Below are 21,286 nucleotides of genomic sequence, written 5' to 3' on the forward strand. Positions count from 1 at the left end.
TAGATACACTTCCCCTCTGTTAGGCCCTTTAAAAAATGCGGAGGTGAGAACTAGCAGTCGACGCTTTACGGCGGGGGAATTAGATCCAAACGCCATCTATCGAGAGTTTCAAGAAACAAAAAAACGAAAAATTCAAATATGGAAAGCGCGGGAAATTCAAATTAGGCTTAACTTTTCAAATAGCTTTACGTATTTCTGATCTCCTTTATACGTGTAATTATGTTCTTAAGTGAAATAAATAGTTTTTATGTAAAAGAAGTAGTGTTTTTAATGAAATGTTAGTGAAATAAGGCATTAAAGATGGTTAACAGTTGTTCTTATTTACAAAATGATTTACTTACGAGCAGAATAAGAGGACCTCCCCTTCAGATTAGGAAATAGTTTTACTTTGAACAAACATTCGCTTAAATCTCTTTAAATATCAGCTGTTACTGCAAAGCATCAGCACGCCCGCTGGCAAAAGTTATTTATCCAATTTTTTAGCTTTCAAAATTCAGCGATAGATGGCGCACTAGGTATCTTCCCCCGGGAAAATCGCGTCGACTGCTAGCTGTCATCTCCGTATTTTCCCCGATTCAGTAGGGTATCTAGACCTGTATATATATCTATGGGCCTATCATATCCTAAAAAGAATTATATCTTTAACTGTTGTTAACTTCGAGTTATTACATTGCAAAGTTGGTTTACCAAATCTTTCAACTCCAGGCCTTACAAACTCTTTTTTTTAATAAAACCGTGGCGAAAAGCCATCACGCAATTTTGGTAAACGCCAAAATACCGCTACATTGTAATATAAACTGTGGTCAGCATTTTTACCAGTCCAGGATTATGGATCGGGAACTCATTAATCAATTTCTAATTAATATGGCCGTATACATTATGCAAATTAAAATATTTAGCATATCGTATGCCTACACACCTTTCTAGGCATACCGCTCTCTGTCTATGTAGGAAATACGTGCATTTTTTAAAAATATTACACCGTCCTGCAGTGTATACCAGATTTCGGAATATCACACGGCGCTTTTAATCTCCTCTCTAGCATCAAAGGGAACGGTTCGAATATCGCTCTGGTATCGTTTAAAACCCTTGCAACGTACCGGTATCCGATATAATTAAAGTTAATTTAATTAGTCAAATATTTTAATTAAGATTTTTGTCTCCAAAAATTAGGTGAGTTTTTAGCATAATTTTTGTTTATAATTATGGTCAGCAGTGTTTTGATGACTTGTTGCTTGCTGGTGATCTTGTAAACGAATTGAATTCCCTCAGTAGTTCTTTAGCGACTTGTAAACCAACTGTTAGAATTCTTACAGTAGTCCTTTAGCAACTTGTAAACCATTGTTAGAATTCGTACAATATTTCTTTAGCTACTTGTAAACCAATTGTTAGAATTCTTACAATAGTTCTTTAGCAACTTGTAAACCAATTGTTAGAATTCTTACAGTAGTTCTTTAGCTACTTATAAACCAATTGTTAGAATTCTTACAATAGTTCTTTAGCAACTTGTAAACCAATTGTTAGAAATCTTACAATAGTTCTTTAGCAACTTGTAACGGAATAATATTCCCAAAAATAATTAAGAAACGGGTTGGTTTTTCTAGAGATAATTTATATTAGTAATTTGGTCGCTTTCATCTGCGCTCAAACGGTATATTTTCATCCGTTTTTACGTATTTCTAAGCCACTTAAGGCGTATAATATTTTTTCTGAAATATTTATAGCGGTTATATTGAATGAAGCTTCGTTAGCAATAGCGGTACTATTTCTTCAATATCAAGTTTCAAATGATTTAAATATTTTTCAAATAAATGATAAGATATATATAAAGAAAAACCAGTTAGATTCAAGGTTATCAGTTAATTAGATTCAATATTAATTACATTCAGTCTACGAATTTACTTTTGACCCTCAAACACGTACGTTTCAATGAGAGAAAAACAAGTTGGGAAAGCCAAAATATTACCTCTCCGAGTGGAGATGACTATCACTACCCCTTAAACAACCTAAATATATGCATCTTTCGCTTTTTTTTAATTCTTTGCAAGTGCAGGAATTCAATTTTAAAATAGTCAATTGTTCAAGCCTTTTCAATATCTCTCAATTGCTGTGGAAACTCTACTCTCTCGCTATACCTCAACCGTATGCTTAGTCTACCAGTATGATTTGTAACATTTGTCCATATCAAAGCTGAATCATACCTCGCCACACAAAAAGCAAATGTCCCCAAAACATGGAAGCCACAACCCAATCACACATAAGCTAGGCTCCCACTTAACCAAAATAATTATTAAACAGTTAAATACTCACACAGGTTGGCAAAATCAATCTCCTTCAGTAATACGTAGCGCTTAAATATATTATTTTCCGAACAAAATTAATCGAGCAAATTTAACGCTTAACTTCTTCTCTTGAAATTCTATCAAAGAGTGATTCAACTGTTTAAAAAAAGGTTTTTTTCTCAAATAGGGCGCTATCATATCAACGGCAATTCCGTCATATTTAAAAAATATACATTGCCAACACTTTTTTAGACACAATAGTGGAAGTTTTAGTCTCATTTAAAACATGTAAAACAATTATCTCATCTACAAATAGCTTAGACATGTTTTTTTTACCAATACCTAGCCGTTTGGATTTTTCTAAAGCAATCTTAGCACCAAAATATTTTTTGATACAAAATAAATGTTCTATATTCTTCATTTTTGAAAATATATTTTTAAGCGTTTATAATGGTTACTCTCTACACCTACACTAATCTTACACAAACAAGGAGTATAAATCCACTAGTGGAAGCGTTGAAAATATATATTTTTAAGCGTTTATCATGATTACGCTCTACAGCTACACTAATCTTACACAAACAAGGAGTACTATAAACCCACTACTGGAAGCGGTATTTTTATTCAAACGTAAAACAATTTCGCTTAAGTTTATCATCTCTAGACATCGGTAAAAATGTCTCTATCACTCCTAGGTAACTGTGTGCAGAGGATTTTACGGCATTGTAACTCAAATTCATCTGATTATGTTTTAACAAGGTTAAATCTAACTGGGAGTAAGATGAAAGGAGTAGAAGCTTATCTGTCTTAGGAAATATGAAATTTTATCTTCTCAGTTCGTTAAATCATAAGTTTATAACGAAAAAACGCGGAAGGGGAAACCGAGCAGACAAATACGATTTTTGGGGGTAGAAGGTTAAGAGCGCCATCTGTCGTCCGTGCCAAAGTTGAACTTCCTCTCGAAACGCAATGAGAAAGTGCATAAAATAATGCCATCAGCTATTTAACTGCGTCGATATATTTAACGACTTGACCCATGACATGCCCTTAACACTGGCTTCTATGAATCCTATTTATTCTTGGATGCTAGGAAACTTGGTAGACGTAACAGTCTGTACCAAGTACCCAAGCATCCTTCAATAAACGCCTGGCAACATTGTGGTACGCATGGTACAACTAAAATATAGGATGTGTATTTATCTTTGGACTCATTCAATCGCTTCAACACTTACAGAGAGACGAAGTATTGAAATCCATATTATGTAGTGAAATTAAAGGTTGCGTTTACGCTATATATAAATGTAGTAAAGCTGAATTAAAAAGTAAACACCAAATTTGAAATGTTAATATCAAAAGATGTTCTTGGAATATTGAGATGAAACAGAGCTTTATAGCTACACAACTACTAAAAGAATCGTAATGCCGAAAATTATTTAAAATATTTCCATTTAATATTCTGCAAAAAGGAAATGTTATCGTTTTGTAAGAGATCTTATCATCCTACTCGCTTTATATTAACTTTGATATGCGTGTAGTGTTTCGATTCAGATGTAATCTTCATTACTCGTTCTTTATAAACTCTCACTTGTGTCACTTCAAAGAAATAAGTTTATCTTAAATAATTAATTAAATATAAATGATATTAATTATTTTAATCGCCAGTAAATAACTTTAAAAATAGTTAAATCGTTTAAAATAAAGTTCTTCCTTTTATCTTTCGAAACTTTGCTAATATTGACGTTCAAAGAGAAGGGTACCCCTCTTGCCCGCTTTCTTCAAATTTCGGGGTATATATACGATTCGTTTCCATTATAATAATAGATAAAAACGCATTCGCGTGAACCGATGGTGGAAGCCCTGCCATTGGGAGGCTAGACGTTTCTCGTAACCCTAGCCGATCGCCGCGTATATCTTGAAACCAATTATAGATAAAAACGCATTCGCGTGAACCGATGGTGGAAGCCCTGCCATTGGGAGGCTAGACGTTTCTCGTAACCCTAGCCGATCGCCGCGTATATCTTGAAACCAAACGATGACGAAGGAAAAGAAGCCGGAATTGACAAAGACCTGAAGATGGTGGTGCGTAGAAGCTGGTGTCAATGTGGAATTGACGAAGAACATAAGATGGTGGTGCTAGGAAGCCAGCAAGTACAGACTAGTGTCCATGTGGGATGGACAAAGAACAGAAGATGGTGGTGCATAGAAGCTGGAGTCAAGGTGAAATTGACGAAGAACAGAAGTTGGTGGTGCTTGGAAGCAAGCACGTACAGACTAGTGTCCATGTGGGATGGACAAAGACTAGCAGATTGTGGTCCTTAGAAGCCAGTTAGTAAAGACTGGTGTTGGTAGATGAATGACCAAATTTCCGTGAACCGCGAACGCGTTCCGGAAATCGGGTATTTGTTTGCTCCGATTTGTAAACTGCGAACGCGGTCACGTGGGGTCTGACAGACAGACACACAGACACACAGACACACAGACACACACACAGACACACACACAGACAGACACGGCCGGTGTAATACCTCTCACGTGACATACGTCACTCGGAGAGGTAAAAATTAAAAAGGGTCCTAAAGATTTCAGACGAAATAAATTATTTCACATTAATTTAAATACATTAGAATCGGTGTAATTTAAATATTATTAAATTTAAATTTATAGGTCTAATATTCGCCAAAAAAACAAACCGTAAATCTGTTTTGAAATATAAATTTTATTTTTATTTTATAAAAATTACCTTCGACGCAGTGCACCTAGCTCAGTTTTTTCTAAACCCTAATTTTAGTTGACCTTTGAACTTTAAACTGATTTGTTGGTTTTCTTTCTCTTCTTCTACAGAATAATTTATTCTAAATATACTATTTATTATTTGACTTAATTAACATTACAATTAAAAAGGATATAGATCATTTATTGTACTTTCAACTTTAGTTTGACGTGACTTTACTGCCATATAATAATTTGCATATAAAACCGAAAAATAAATGGTAAGGTATTTTAGGAAGTAAGTATTTAAATCTTTTCCGGTCCATACATACACGTAAATCTAACATCCTTTTGTTAACTTTAGGGGGGGGGGGGGTTAAAATACATTACATGTTAAAAAAAATATAATTATCTTAGCATAGGGCGGTATTGTTTATTATATATTTTGGAATTTTCGTGATTTTCTAAACGAGTCTACGCCCATTTGTCAATTTAACAAAAATGTATGTTTAATATTAGCACCCATAGCTGTAAGGTTTAAATAAACTTAGGCTTACGTTGGTGTAGAGTTTGGAATTTAGGCTTAGCTTAGTGTAGAGTTTGAAATTAAGGCTTAGGTTAGTGTTGAGTTCGAAATTTAGGCTTAGCTTAGTGTAGAGTTTGAAATTTAGGCTTAGGTATTAGTGTAGAGTTTGAAATTTAGGCTTAGCTTAGTGTAGAGTTTGAAATTTAGGCTTAAGTTAGTGTGGAGTTTGAAATTTAGGCTTAGGTTAGTGTGGAGTTTGAAATTTAGGCTTAGGTATTAGTGTAGAGTTTGAAATTTAGGCTTAGGTTCGTGTAGAGTTTGAAATTTAGGCTTAGCTTAGTGTAGAGTTTGAAATTTAGGCTTAGCTTAGTGTAGAGTTTGAAATTTAGGCTTAGGTTAGTGTAAAGTTTGAAATTTAGGCTTAGGTTAGAGTAGGATTTGGATTTAGATTTAAATTTGTGTAAAATATTTTGAAAGTTAGGCTTAGGTTGGTCACGATGTATTTGAATAGTTTGAAATTTAGGCTTAGCTCTGTAACGATTTAAATAGTTTGAAATTTAGGCTTAACTCTGTAACGATTTGAATAGTTTGAAATTTAGGCTTAAGAAATAATCTAAGACGCAAACAGGCTTGAAGGAAGTGAAACGTTTCACTTTCTCTTTGATATGGGTAAAGAAATAAGTTTAAAACTAGTTAACATACAAAGAAAGAAAAACGGTTAGAAGCCTAAGGCAAAAGCGGAAGTTAGGTAAGACCTTAAGAATTATTGGCCAACCCCAACGGAAATCTATTGTTATAAAAAAACGATCTAGGGCTGAGCTGATGATGACATAATGACAATATAATAATTCAAAGAAAAATGTCCCCCCAACCCCAACCCTTTCATTGCCAAAACTTGGAAACTGCGAAAAGAAATTGCAAATGACATAAAAATATTATTTTGAATTAAATCCGAATAGACATAGATTTATAAAAAAAATAAAAAAAAACCTTATTTGAAATTAATTTTAATTGTCAAAGGGTTAAGTCACGCGGAAATTTACTCCAGCTGGCAAATACAGCAAAACACGTGGTGTCGAATACTTGCCCAATTAAACTAGACAAACAGAGGTATTTTTATCGCTATTTAAAATATTTTAATTCCAGAATTTAAGTTTAACCTGCTGCTCATTTGGGAAAAAAATTAGTTGAATTTAATAATTTAAATTTAAACGTCTAACTATCCGACACCTTTAGTATAGTAGATCAAAATTTCACCATCAATAAGTTATTAAGGAAATTTTGTTCGCCTTAAGCCTAACGTCACCAAACTAAATTTGAATAGAAACACTCTATTATTCCGTTGCCATAGCAACCCGTCTCTAGTTCCCCCTAAGGGCGATGAGGTACTTTCATTATGAAAAGGAGTTACGTTTTTGAAATAGTAATAACAAGGTAAACACAGCGAAAATACATATTTAATGAAGTCGCCTTGGTCTTGTTTGATGTTTGATTCGCCGAAATGCCCCATGGGAATTTCATGAAAAACCTATGTAAACCGTTCGATAATTCAACAGTTAGGCTTAGCGGGTTTGAGATACTTTATAGTTTAGTAAATGTACCTGAAAATACGTAGTTTCTATTGAAGGTTTTTTTTTAAGGTTTCCACAGTGTTGCCAGGCAGGCAGTTCAGTTTGATCAGTATTTGACTCATGCCAGAGGGCCTGGCAACACTGCACTGCATTTTAAGCTGAGAGAGATTATGGAGGAATTTTATATAGCCTCTTTATTGAACACTGTATATAAGTCCTGGAAAATTCATGGAATTTTGAAACGCAAAATATATGCATAAAATTGAAAAATAAATATTTTAAAATATATTTAAATTTCAAGCCACGCAGTTAATTATCTATTAATTTTTCTTTTTTTTTTTGAAAACCATTTATAAGTCCTGGAAAATTCATGGAATTTTGAAACGCAAAATATATGCATAAAATTAAAATATAAATATTTTAAAATATATTTAAATTTCAAGTCAGGCAGTTAATTATCTATGAATTTTTTTTTTTGAAAACCATCTATAAGTCCTGGAAAATTCATGGAATTTTTTGAAACGCAAAATAAATTCATTATATGCAAAACCTAATTTAAAAACCAAAAAATATATTTTAAAAAATAATTAAATTTCAAGTCACGTAGTTAATTATCTATTAATGTAAACTTTAGGGATGGTCACGTGAGCGTGTGCAGGGGAAGTTTATAAACATAAAAGTTATTTTTAGAACTTGTATTTTTTATTTTATAAAATTAATCTTTTTTTTTTTCAAAGGGTAATTTTTATTTTTTATTTTTTGTTTTTAATCACGAATTTTAACGAATGACCTTTTGGGCTGTTATGAAAAACTGTTATATAGGCATTAGGCCCACCTTTTAAGGGTCATTGCACGATATATAAAAAACCTCCCACATATATACAGTATAAATAATATCTACGTTTGAATATTAACAAGACGCACCTTAAATTTTATTAAAATTATTTTTAGAGAATTTGTCCAATAGGAAGTCGGTATTTTTTGATATCATTTTAAACTAAAAATACAGGGTGTTTATAATTTAACAATTTGAACATTTTAAACTGCGCAAAATTTAATTTAATCCAGTTTTTAATCCGATGTCTTTACATAATCTTTTTGCAAGCTTACAAAACTCTTTTTTTTAATAGAAACAGGCTTGAAATAGGTCCTTTCAAGTTTGCAAAGCCCGGGCTTAGCTTCTACTAAATATTATAAAAAATTTTGAGGGCCAGAACTCCAGAACTAGTTTTGTAACATCTGCAGGCAACCCCAAAATTTTCGTTGGTTTCGTTGAAAACCAGATGCTATACAGCTATAGTTATTGAAGGCAGGGTTCCCTAAAATGCGGGCCAACGTTTTTGACGGTTAGGTTAGGTAGAGGAGAGAGGTCCTTAATATATATTATACCCCATGGTCCCCAGATGTGATCAGCATCAGGGTTCCTTCAAATTTTATTCTAAAATAACAATGGTTGTTGGTTAAGGAGGGTTTGGGCAAAGAGGTACGATTTTTTTAAGTTATATTGACGTTAGTTGAAGATAACTCCTTATATTATATTAATATTATCGACAAGTTAAGGTGAAAGTAGGTATTAAGGTTGGCGCGTGCCAAATTTTCGCAGATGTTCTTAAGTTTTTTTTTTATGATGAAATTTCAACGGTTAAGAACTTGGATGGATTGGATTAATTTCTCGGAATTATTAATAAAAGGTGTAGGCCTATTATATTACTTACCTTAGGCTTTTTTAATACATCATTAAGGTTGAGTTTATAATTGGTTTTGATTTAATTAATAATGAGAAAATGATTGTAGGGTTGGCCATCCACCGTAGTCTCAAATTTTATTTAATTACAGTGACGTTATTTTAATTTTGAATTTTATGAAACTTGGAGCGATTACTGTATCGAATATCTAGTTTATTGTGGTATTTTCAATTATAATCTACCACAATTAGAGCAAAAGTTATAGCTAATTTTATAAAAATATCTAATTTGATTCAACAGTTTAAATTTCAATTTATTGCAGTGACTTTATTTTAATTGGGAATTTTATGAAACTTGAAGCGATTACTCTATCGAATCTCTAGTTTATGATGGTACTTTCAATTTTTCTTTATCTGCTTTAGAACCAAAGTTATGGCTCATTAAAGATAATTTTAATTATTCATGTACCTCATTAAAATTTCATATATTGTGGGAAAGCGTTGTATGATGAGTATTGTTAGCGCATTTACTCTACGTATTTAATTATCTTAATTCATTCGTAGAAATAGAGTTATATCAAGTTAATGTGAATTAAACTTAACTATAAAAACAAAGAAATGTCGTAACCGCATGCACATCCTGAATCCATTTCCAAATTTACCGAAGCGTAGCTCGAGCCTAAACATTACCATAATCAAAACTTAACTTCTTTTTTTCTTTATCCTGTAACTTGAGTTGAAAAGGATATCATTATATATAATACCTAAACACAAGTTTCTGAATCAACAGAAGTCATATATAGTTAATTGCCTTAAGAGGGAATTTTAAAACCTCCTGGGACGCGTGGCAAGCATTCCTTTTGACTTTCTGATTGGCTCTTCAAAGTCCTGTCCCAAATGCTTGACTGATTTTAGCATACACGCGTCGTGCCTTGCATAGCGAAAGATGTTTTCCGGAGGAAGAGAGTATGATAGCGATAGTTAAGCCTATTTTTTTTTATTTTACTTATTTCCAGGCCTAAAGAAGCTGGCACGCGCCACTGTCGGATCGGAAATGGCGGGAAAGTTTTTTTCCCCCCTTTTTTCTTTAATAAAAAGCCACCACTCCTTACGTGCATGCATTGTATCGTGGCACGCGCGCAGATTGTACTACTCTTTACTACACTATAGCGCAGATGGTTGCGTACATCTGGGCACGTGTTGTAAGAAACAAGTTGGGAATGACAAAGCAGACCTCTTCTTATAATTTGCAAGAAATAGCAAAGTATTTTTTTGAGCCAAGAACTTCGAGGGAAAAGTCATTGAATTTTAGGAATTAAAGTGACTTAAATATTTGTGGTTCAACCAATCCAGCTGGGTTACTTTTTAAATGGGCCGTACGTTTTAGCGAGATCACGTTTGACCAGACACCAAAAGCGGGTAGTTCAATGTTTTGCAATAAATATTCAAAAATGTGATTTAGTTATATATTTAGAACAATGATACTTGTGTCTAAAAATCAGGGAAAATCGTAATTAAAAAAAGGGTCAGGGAAAACCTGGAAAAGTCATGGAATTTGAATATTCCATACCTCTGTCTGTTACTAAACGTTGTAGAAGGTCAGGGAAAACCTGGAAAAGTCAGGGAATTTGAATATTCCATACCTCTGTCAGTTACTAAACGTTCTTCTTTGACAATTTAACTTAATGTGACACAAACACACATAGAGAACGACAAATCTAATACCTCCCTAAAAATGATAAAGAAAAAAAAACATTTTGGTCAGTACAGGATGGATGCTTTCATTCATTCAACATTTGTTCCCCATCTTAAAAAGGGGAGTTCTTACTGAGAGAGGGGATCTATTATAGCCTAGTCAATGCATTGAGCTAGGACTACCGCCTGTTACTCGCATGGTTTAAACCATCAAAGCTGGCGCGTGGCACACGACACATCTGTGGCCCCCTAGTTTTGGGGGGGGGGGGGGGGAGATAATGGGGTGTTTGGCCCACCCCTAGAGAGAGGGGGTCCATCGAGGACTGTCGATATCAAAAAGCGGGTGATCGCAGACTCCCAGATCATTTCACAACTTAACTTCGACCCGAAAAGTTGCCCACTCTCTCTCGCTCTCGGAAAGTGAACTTTAGTTCAACGGTTTTTAGTTCTGAGTCATTTTAAAAAACCGTTAGTGAATTTGTTGCTCAGTTTATTTTTAATGTCGAAGTTTTAATATTATGGGACAACAAACTAGTCAATATTCAGATATGGTAAGCATTGTTCATTTTAATATTAATCATCGGATAGTGTTTGGTTTTAACGAAATTATTTATTGATTTTATGGTTTATTTTATTTTAGTTTTATTGTCATGATAAAATTAATTAGGCGCGTTAAGGTTTGGGTATTTAGTTAGAGTGGAATGTGGGCTTCAAAATAAGCCAAATTAGGACACAATCGGACGGTTTTTAAGGATGTTATGAATTTTTAAACATTATTCTGATTTATAAATTAATTTTCTGAAAATATAAATATTTTTTTGGTTTTGGTAAATTAATTATAATTTCCTTAATTATTGACTGATTTTAACCTTTTTGGTCTCGAAATATAGATCTAATTATCCTCTACCATAATATCTAAGTTAATTAACACATAAATTAAATTTAAACGTCTAAAAAAATTCTAGCAAAATTACTATGTTCCCGGGGCTGTATTACACGCGTGTATTGCGGGTAAAACTTGTACAGGCGTTCTATGGGTTTTCCATTATAACGATTCCCCCTGTAAGTTAGCTTCCCCTAACCTAGAATAATTTTAATAAAACAATATAATTTCTTTAATATTAAATTAAAGTATAATTAATTTAAATTCAGATTCCACCGCTATCCACCAATGGTCAAGTGGCCGAATTTTTTTTAAACAACTCGTCGCCAACCCCGATCGCTTTAAAATCATTTAAAAGCGTTCCGGCTAGTCAACCTCGCTTACGTCACGACCACAAAGTCGATGACGTCATAGCTCAATCCATCGACAAAGTTTGCCAAGGGCCTTTATACAAAGAGGTCCTGTACGACAAAATCAACATGTCCGGCAACACATCGAACAAAGACGATAAAATTGTCTTGTCCACTTTACCACCGTTCAAGGACACACCTAAGTCCTCGGAGAACAGTATAATTGAAACCAGCCCCACCCCCAAGTACCGTTTAGTCCGCAGACCAGCCATGTGTCTCCGTTGCAAGCAAGACAAAGCTGCTAAGAAAACATCAACAACCAGTATTGGCATCAGTCCATTAAATGGTTCGGCTAACCAAGGATACGTCACCCCACCAAACCAGCAACTAGTCGTTACCCTACCTAAGACCAGTACCCCGAAAGGTCAGGGCAGACCTCATAGCTGCAGGATACAACCACCCAAATCAGTTCACTTCGCTAATTCAACTTTGGAACAAGAACCACGAAGTCCTCCAGTTTATAAACAACCTCCATTACCGCCATTACCTCTTAATTTAGACGATACGTCATCACCCAGTATGATGACGTCAGAACCCAGACCTCAACCACTCGGACGCGAAAGTCATTACGATTGTCAGGAAGTTTATGTCAAATTTCAACCAAGACATGTAAACACCTATACACCTGAGAAGGTGCAAGTTAAAACTGACATTAACCGCGCCCTCGGTTGTGGTACAACAGCTAAAAAAGTACTTTTTGAAAATCCAACACCGGAATCTAGTCAAAGTATTGTTGCAACAACCAGAAACACCGCGGTACAAAATTTGCAGCAAGATCAACAACAACAAGTTGTGTCTTCCGGGGAGATTTGTGTTTCTAGTCAAAAGAGCGATTATCAAAATGATGAAGACATTTTATTGGACAGTTATTTAACGGTTAATGTGGACAGTTCGATTAAGTATGATGGGTGCGTTCAGCAATGGTTAAAGGACATTAGAGTTTTAGCCGAGGCTGAGTGTTTGAACGTACTACAAGCCAAGACACTAACCAAAGATCCCGGTATGCTGATGGCAGCTGCTGTACGAAACTCTCAAGGTAAGCTTGTTTTCGAATACAGTTTTAAAATGGTAAAAACCGCGACGAAATAAGGAAGTTGGAAAATTTTCAAACTTTGTTTGTTGATAAGCGAAGTTTGAAATATATCCAACTTTGTTATTTATGAACCGATTTGGACGCGGTTTTCACCATTCTAAAGGTCATCTTATCAATTATGACAATAACGTCTTGTTATTAGAATTAAAGTTAATTAAGATTAATTTTAATTAATTAGATACGATAGCCGCCTTACAAAGGAGGTTAGAATTTGTATTGGAAGACTTTGAATTCGTAATCGAATCTCTATCATCGAAAAGATGGTCCGAGTTTTGCGAGTACGCCATGAATCTCATTAGTAACATTCAGGAAACTCTAAGGGATTACCATTGTTCCACGGACATTGAGATTGTCCATACCTCAAAGGTAATTAGCCTTAAATTTAATTTATTTCTTTAATTGAGACCAAAAACTAAAAATTAAGTATTTATCTTGTATATTATAGACTGAAGTGTGTCTTAAACGCGCTTGCGAAGATCTTGAGGAATTTCTAAAGAGAAATTCGGACAAGTCCCAAACGGAGGAACGCAAATCCACAGTCAAACGCAACCTTCATTCGGTACTTAGAACCCTGAAGGAACTAATTGACCAATTCACCATCGAAGAGATGACAGTCATCGTTAAGTCAATAGAAGAAACATCCAGCGTTTACTGTCTTCAAATGGCCATGGCTGCCTTAGCCATGATTGGTCAAACGGGCGAAACCATGTGTCACCTCATAACCAAATCAGGAGGAATTAAATCTCTGTTGACCGTATGCTTGGAGAACAAATGGCGACCACTCAGAGCGGCGGCTTTGAGGATACTGACCATCATTTGTTGCGCCCCTGAAGCCATTCAACAACTTGAAAAAGCCGGAGGAATCCAAGTACTTTGCGATGTCCTTTGCGAAGCTAACTTAGAGGAAAGTCTACGTAGTGAAGCTGCAGGATTGTTAGCTCAAATCACAGCCCCTTGGATGGATTGCGAAAGCGAAACCCTTAAAGGACTAGTCGAAAATATGAACAATTTAATACGTGCACTAACCGGTAAGCCTTGGTTACTCATTAATTTTGCAGCTAATTAACTATGAGACATGTGTTAATTAAATTTGTTTATTTATTTATTTCAATTCAGATTTGGCACGAACAACCCAATCAAGCGAGGTTCTCTTGCTAACAGCGGCGGCATTGGCTAATTTATCATTCCTCGACGCCAAGGCTTGCAGTTGTTTTCAAATTGACGGAACTCTTCAAGTACTTATTGGTGCTTGTACCCAAAACGCCTTGGGAGATTCCTTGTTTATCAAAGATCAGGTAATGTCACGCTATTGATTAGATAAACGAAAAACAATATTAAAACAAAACCAGGAACTAACAAAGTACGTTTTTGTTATTTCATTCTTTAGGTTGCGACAGTTTTGGCAAATATGGCCGCCATTGGCAGCTGCAAAACTTCCGTTATCGAAGCTGGTTCTCTCGTACTATTGTTATCGTTTTTGCAAGTCAGACCCTTGAAATCAATGAATGACGCGGAATTAGCGGCTTGCGAAAGAGTACAACAAAAATCAGCCATCGCCTTATCGAGATTATGCGGCGATTTGAAAACGGCTACATCTGTCGCTCAAATGCATGGTAAGCCTTGGTTTTTTATATTTGTTAAGCCTTATGTTTTTCACGCGCTGATGATGCTTATATTTGGCGCCTAAAAAAGCGGTGCTGAACATAAACCGAAACCTTTCTTAAGCCTAATTTTTACTCACGTGCCGGGTTGAAGTTTATATTTGGCGCCAAAAAAGCGGTGCTGAACATAAACTGAAACTTTTCTTAAGCCTAATTTTTATTCACGTGCATGTTAAAATTTATATCTGGCGCCTAAATAAGCGGTACTGAACATAAACCGAAACTTTTTATGCCTAACTAGAAATTCTTTAAACTTAAGCCTTGGTTTCTTTTTGTTTTTCTTAACAGGAGTTAAAAGATTGGTTAAATTATGCAAAGATGGCTACGAAAGAAATAACAGCGATTCAGTTTTAGTCGCGGCTCTGGCAACTTTACGTAAAATCGCCACTGTTTGTGGAAATTCCGAATTTAAAGCTTTGAATGCTGAGGAATTAGTTGAGCCTAAATTATGGGACTCGTTTTTAATTTATTGTTCCAAACAAGAAAGCTACGTTTAAATTCCCATTAAATTAAATTAAATTATAATCAAGAAGACATAAAGTGATGTTTTAGAATTTATCTGTATATTATCAAAAACAAAATGGCGGTCAGGAAAATGTATTTAATGTGAAGTCGAGTCATTCGTATTTAAAGAATTTTTATATAATAAATTAAGAATTTTAATTAATTGTTTATTTTTAAATAGGCTTATGTTGTTGTAGGCCTTTTTTCCTTATTTCTTTGGTCTCATTTCAAAGCTGAATGCTAGATCTTATTAATAATTGAAATACAAACACCGTAGCTTCAACTACTTTATAAATCCCAGACCAAACACGTCAAGACTCTCCTTCGCCAAGCCATGGAAGAACTACGAGATGGAACAGCCGCCTAGTGTTGAAAAACCTGTCGTCCAAAAACTTGAATACCCCCTTTAGATTCCTCCTCCCTTCCTAAAGGTGGGCGCGTGGAAACGGTGGAAAGGCTGCGCGCGTCGGTTTGCGCGCTCCAGACCAATTTCAAAGTTTAGTGACGGTTTAGTGACCAAGGCTTACGCCACTCTCGCCAAGTTTCACGAGTTACGTAGGGTTCGGCTCGGTTAAAGTTAATTTAGAAATTATACAAAAGCAAAAACATGGTAATGAAAAATTGTGTCTATAAAGGCTGCAGAAATGACTCGCGATATAAGGATCGCGAGTACATGGACGGTATTTTTTTCATACGTTTCCCTAATATAAAGTCAAACATCGAGAAATGTAACCGATGGATTTCCGCTTGTGCTAGACCAGAATTTTTGACGTTAGAAGCGTTAAAAAAAAGAATGTGAGTTTAATTTGATATCGGAAGTATTATTAGATAATAAAACAATATATATTTGTTTATAGGTTTATTTGTTCCTTTCATTTTCTGGGTGGGGCTGGCCCAACAGAGGAAAATCCAGACCCACTTCCTTTTCACGATTACTGTATTGATGATACTCACGAAACATGCAAAATTGAAATCTCTAAAGAACCTCGAGAAGAAACAGAGCTTATTAAAGAACCTTCTTTGACTTTTGAGAAATGCAGCATGTCCATTGATAAATCAAGTTTGATATTAGAAGTAGTAGAACCTAAGCTGAACTTAAATCAAGATTTAAACATCGATGAACCGTCTTCGGTCGTCATAGAACCTGCTTTGAGCAAAATTGAGCCCATATTAACTGTTACTGATCTGTCTTGTGACACTGAACCAAGTTTGATGGAAGAACAACCTTGTTTAGGTGGTGCTGCGAATAAATTTCAATTGGATCATCTACTGTCTTCGATCGCGACTGATGCTACGGATCTTTTAAAGAAATTCATCCATTATCAATATTTTGCAAGTTTAAGTGACCTTATATGGACAGTTTCTCGGAATGTTGATTCCTGCTTAAGCATTTTAAAGTAAATAGTCCACATTATTGTGCTATTGAAATAAAAATTCAAAATAATTTAGGGTTTGAAATTCTAATTTATGGAAAAGCACTTGAGAAACATCATTCATTATTCCAGTTAGAAACATTTCCTAAAACAGCTGCCACGCTTGGCACTTTACTTGATCTACTGGATTACATGAACTCATTAACTGTTTGTGAAGGAAGCGGTTTAGATTCACGAGAGACTAGATATAATAAAAAATTTGGTCATGCAAATGTATATACAAGGATCCTTCATTCCACTAAATGTGAGGGACTTGTTAAGAATGAGACCAATCCAAGTTGTAAAAATTGCAAAGGTTTTAAGCGTGCTCAGCTTGCAAAACAGAAAAGAGCTAAATTAAAGGAATTAAATACACTTGTAAGTAAAAAAGGACCTAGAAATTATCGGGCTATGTCAAGAGAGGACTTAGTGGCAGCATTGTCAGAGAAAAATCGTCAGAATCGAGAAAAAGACCGCCAAATTAAACAATTGAAGAAAAGAATTAAAACTCTTAAGCAATCCCTTTCAGAAGAGCCAAACTTTTTGTTTGGAGAGGCGATTGACGAAGACTCGTTCTGCACCAAAGAAAACTTTTTACGCCTTTTGTTAAAAGAACAATTGAAATTATTAAAAAATAACAGGAAGAAACCCAAGCAGTGGCACCCTGCCATAATAAAATGGTGTCTGTATCTTCGTACTAAATCACCATCAGCCTATGAAAATCTACGAGAAGTACTCCCACTACCAGCTAGTCGAACGCTTTGGAAATACTCGTCAATTTATTCTACTAAAAGTGGTTTCACAACTGAGACTATGACGGAGATGAGAGGCAAAATAGATTTGGACAGCTGTGATGAGCACCAAAAGTATTTTTCACTGATTGTGGATGAGATGAAGATTAAAGAAGACCTCATTTATAAAGCGAGCACTGGAGAAATTGTAGGGTTTTCTCATTCAAGTGAATCCGGAGATATGTTAAAGAAAGCCGAAAATGCCAGAACTGGTGCCATTAGTTCAGAAGAATTACCTATTGCATCACATGTTATGGCATTAATGGTTAGAGGCCTAACAACGAATTTCAAACACACCTTGGCTTATTTTCCATGCCATGACATGAAAACTGACGAACTGTATTTAATAATACAGGAAGCAATTGAGATTTTGGAAAATCATGGTTTTAAAGTGTTAACTGTTGTTTGCGATAAATCAGCTGTAAATCAGAAATTAATCAAACTATGTACGCGCCCTGACCCAGAGACAAACGTTCATTATAAAGCACCAAATATATACGCAGGACCTGGAGAAGAAAGAAACATTTACTTTATCTCGGACCCTCCCCATCTCATGAAGACCGTACGAAACTGTTTCTCAAAGAGTGGTACTGAAAAAAAAACCAGATTTCTAAGAAAAAACAATAAAAATATTCTGTGGTCGCATGTTGTTGAAATGTATAAAAAAGACTGCTCTTCCCAATTACGATTGTGTCCCAAGCTTACAGACAACCACATCTACATAAATCCGTTTTCTGCAATGAAGGTGAAACTGGCAACACAAATACTAAGCAACACTGTTGCGGAGGCAGTGGATGAATTAGTGGGGGAAGAAGCATCAGAAACTGTCAAATTTCTCAAGATTTTCAACTCTTTCTTTGATATATTAAATTCAAGAAATATATCCCAAGGAAAATTCTCTAGAAATGCATATATAGAGCCATTTAGAAGTACCAATGATTGGAGATTTACGGTAAGTTTAAATTTATTTCTGTTTCCAGTTGGTAAAACATTATTTACGTTTTATAAGTGGCTCGAAGAAACCTTTTTGGGATACTTGCGAGATTGGGCTAAAGAAGCAAATGAAGCTGATGTGCCAGAAGAAGGGAAGCTGATGATGCAACTAAGTAGGGAAACGATCGAAGGAATTCACACCACAGGTTAATATGGTTTTCATGGTTATCCTATTTAATTTACGTTACTTTATACTTATTGATAAAATCTTACAGTCTACTCTATTATTGAGGCTGTGAAATTCTTGCTTAGAAATGGAGCTATGTTTGTGCTAACAGACAAATTCAACCAGGATCCACTGGAGAGACATTTTGGAAAGCACAGAAGAGCGGTTGGTTGTCATGAAAATCCATCTTTATTGGCTTACAGCTATACAGAAAGGAAATTTAAAATAATGCGCGTAGTTTTAAGTAAACCTAGAAATGGAAATTGTGCTCGTAAGAAAAAGAAGGTTTAAGCATTTTAATACTTTTTTTTTTTTAATAAATTTTGAACATTAAAACACAACTTTGAGTTTTTTAGTTTGAGATCTTTGATATCACATTTTGTAAAGTTTCTAGCAAAATTTGAAAGCACAGATCTTGGTTTTAAATTAATTTTTAGTTTTGGTTGCTCTCTTTAAGAGCTTTTCTACAACCCTTTTTCTGAGAGAGAGTATCACTGTTAATCTTATTAACCTTTCTCTTATAAAAATCTTTCATGGCTTTACCTCTACAGTTGCAAAATGTATCAATGACTATGTTAAAACATTTTTCCCTATTCTTTTCATTGCCACTTCCCCATAAATAATTCCACCTATCTATCACAGATTTTGATTTTAATGCATTTATAACATTTTCCTTCCTGTTTGAGTTATCTTTCAATATAGATTGTTCAAAAATTGGTGCAGTTATGCTTTTGATTAATAGGAAAAATTCAAAAGCTCTTGATTTTAATACTAGTAATCCTCCTCTTGTTAACCGTTCACTCCAAAGTGAATACTCATGAGGTTTTTCACCCTCTTCAGCAATGCAACTTTCCATAAGATGGGGTTCATCAAATTTACGCGATATTTTTTTTAGAATGTAGCCACCCAAATGATGTACAACTTTATCTTCTTTATCTTTCAAATGTTTGTCATTTAAAAATTTTGGATCTATAAATTTCTTTGGTTTCACCTCATTAGCGGCTGGTTTAAGCTCAACCCATTTTACTTGTAGTGTGACAAAAAATCTTCTAAGCCAGTTATTGACAATGATGTGTTGTTTAAAAAGGAGCAAATCGTTAAAACCCTTTACTGTGGCAAATGAGTTTAAAATTGCATCCTTAAATTCCTTCTTTCCACGTAATTCTTGAGTATGAACCAAAAATGCGTATTTGTCACGTATTTGGTAGTCATTCAAAACTGTTAGTAGTTTTATCGTGTCGTCAGTTATTTTTATCTCATCAGGGTTCTTGATAATGTTTTCAATAACGTCTTTTACTATGACATCAGAACTAATCATGTTACATGATGCCATACTTTTGGAACATCTTGCTATCAACTCTTCGATATGATCGTGGAAAAAGGTTTCATTGAAATCTTTAAATGGAACATCAAAAATTAGGAAAATTTCTGTCTAATAAGAAATAAAACAGCTTTTGAATATGAAGCTAGCCCCCCCCCCAAAAAAAAAACATAACCAAAACAAACCATTCTTATCAGAGTTTTTAACTGAATACAAGTTGTATTTGTTTCTCGGCATTGCATTTGGTGTCCCTGCGACTGATATATCATTTGCCTTTAATACACTCAAGTCTATAGCATTATCTTTACCGTCTTTTGGTAAACTAATGGAGCGAACCTGGGAAACATTGGTTTTCATGTTTATTTTAAAAATTAAAATTAACATAACACTAGATATACTCACATTTAAAACACTACATCCAGTGTCATTAAATGAATCTGGATCTGGGCACCGTTCTGTTGGTCCCAGTCCACCAGGGAAATGCTTAAAGCACACATAATGATGTTTTTTTATCAGATCTGTCGTTAAATCTGTTCTTCCGCATGCCGTTATCCATTTTTTACATTTTAGATATTTAGTTTTAGGTTTCGGAAACGTTACGAATCCTACACTACTAAGTTTACTGTTGTTTGTACAACCTTTGTAACAACATTTTTTATAGTTCACCATGTTTAATAATTACTCTTTTACCCCATTACACGACTACGCTAGCCCTAGCGAAACTGCGAATGCAAAACCGGTATAAAATACCTAAGCCTTTGCGGCTTTAAACGTCAACTCTAACAGCTGTAACCAATAACAAATCAGAGGCGCGCGATTGCGCAGACCGAACTTTCTGCTCCCACTATCTCGGAGAGCTCTCCTACGTCACTCGCTTCATTTCTGGTAGAGGCTCCGCTATCTTCGCCGCCGTTCCATCTCGCCTGGTTCTTCCATGGCCAAGCCACGGCCAAATCCATAAAACGGAAGCTAAAATCAGTTAATACCAACCCTCGCGCGTTCTATCGGTTTGTGCGTCGTCAGATTCGCTCACTACCTTCTCGTCTTAACATTCACCTTAAAAACGGTCAAAAAACTGCCTCCGATTCTGAAATGGCTGACTGTCTAAATCAAACCCTAGTGTGTAATTTCAATTCGTCCCCCCCTGACCTCACCAACCTACCTGACACCTTGACAACTTCTATGCCTGACTACCTTCCCTCTATTAGTGCCATTTATCACATCCTACGGCTCTATCATCTGCCCCTGTAAATTGTTTTTTCTGCGCAAAATTTTATAGCCAGATAGTGCTGGTCCCTTTCGGTGGGTTTGAGAACTATCCATAAGAAGCAACTAGGGTTCATTGCCCCGTTTTGGATTTGCTACTAAAATGGAGTATTTCCTTCTGTCGTTGGGAGGGGCTAAATTTTGTCCCAACATCGCCTATGAAAGGTTTTGAGAAGTTGCGCTTGGTCTTGGTGTAAAGAAACGCGCGCCGTGCCTATGCAAATTTTACCTAGAAGAACTATCTCTCTTTGCACTAATGTGAAGTGCAGGCACAGTGGGGTTCTAAAGTTATTTTCCTCTGAACACCAACCCTTTTTCT

The 21,286-nt window shown here is 35.1% G+C and overlaps 2 protein-coding genes across 5 annotated transcripts; one reads left to right on the plus strand and one right to left on the minus strand.

Moving 5' to 3' along the window:
* The first annotated feature begins 652 nt into the window (after positions 1-652).
* On the plus strand, positions 653-15,177 carry LOC149615578 (protein inscuteable homolog). Of its 3 annotated transcripts, none has more exons than XM_089857574.1 (7): positions 653-1,173; positions 11,620-12,796; positions 13,032-13,219; positions 13,299-13,881; positions 13,970-14,148; positions 14,241-14,466; positions 14,803-15,177. In XM_089857574.1, exons 2-7 carry the CDS (start codon positions 11,830-11,832, stop codon positions 15,009-15,011), a joined length of 2,352 nt encoding a protein of 783 aa, XP_089713700.1. In that variant the 5' UTR covers positions 653-1,173; positions 11,620-11,829; the 3' UTR covers positions 15,012-15,177. The 3 variants fall into 3 exon arrangements, with proteins under 3 accessions (XP_089713700.1, XP_089713699.1, XP_089713698.1); XM_089857573.1 differs by lacking the exon at positions 653-1,173 and adding an exon at positions 7,560-11,018; XM_089857572.1 differs by lacking the exon at positions 653-1,173 and adding an exon at positions 11,280-11,529.
* A 3,485-nt stretch (positions 15,178-18,662) lies between these two features.
* On the minus strand, positions 18,663-20,884 carry LOC149615579 (uncharacterized). Of its 2 annotated transcripts, XM_089857542.1 has the most exons (3): positions 20,104-20,884; positions 19,887-20,037; positions 18,663-19,775 (listed from the first exon to the last, which is right to left on the minus strand). In XM_089857542.1, the coding sequence occupies exons 1-3, from the start codon at positions 20,368-20,370 to the stop codon at positions 18,814-18,816; spliced, it is 1,380 nt and encodes a 459-aa protein (XP_089713668.1). In that variant the 5' UTR covers positions 20,371-20,884; the 3' UTR covers positions 18,663-18,813. The 2 variants fall into 2 exon arrangements, with proteins under 2 accessions (XP_089713668.1, XP_089713667.1); XM_089857541.1 differs by having other exon boundaries at positions 19,887-20,884.
* Between the last annotated feature and the right edge of the window lie 402 nt (positions 20,885-21,286).

The sequence above is a fragment of the Phalangium opilio genome, unplaced genomic scaffold, assembly GCF_054372755.1.
Source record: "Phalangium opilio isolate 3A_F unplaced genomic scaffold, DU_Popi_V2 ptg000217l_1, whole genome shotgun sequence".
NCBI lineage: Eukaryota > Metazoa > Arthropoda > Arachnida > Opiliones > Phalangiidae > Phalangium > Phalangium opilio.

Coding starts and splice junctions, on each gene's coding strand:
- LOC149615578 (XM_089857572.1), top strand. CDS start 11,443: ATGTTCCCGGGGCTGTATTACACGCGTGTATTGCGGGTAAAACTTGTA. Junction 12,797..13,031: donor TGCTGTACGAAACTCTCAAG/GTAAGCTTGTTT, acceptor TTAATTAATTAG/ATACGATAGCCGCCTTACAA. Junction 13,882..13,969: donor TTTAATACGTGCACTAACCG/GTAAGCCTTGGT, acceptor ATTTCAATTCAG/ATTTGGCACGAACAACCCAA.
- LOC149615579 (XM_089857541.1), bottom strand. CDS start 20,370: ATGGTGAACTATAAAAAATGTTGTTACAAAGGTTGTACAAACAACAGT. Junction 19,776..19,886: donor TAAAAACTCTGATAAGAATG/GTTTGTTTTGGT, acceptor TTCCATTTAAAG/ATTTCAATGAAACCTTTTTC.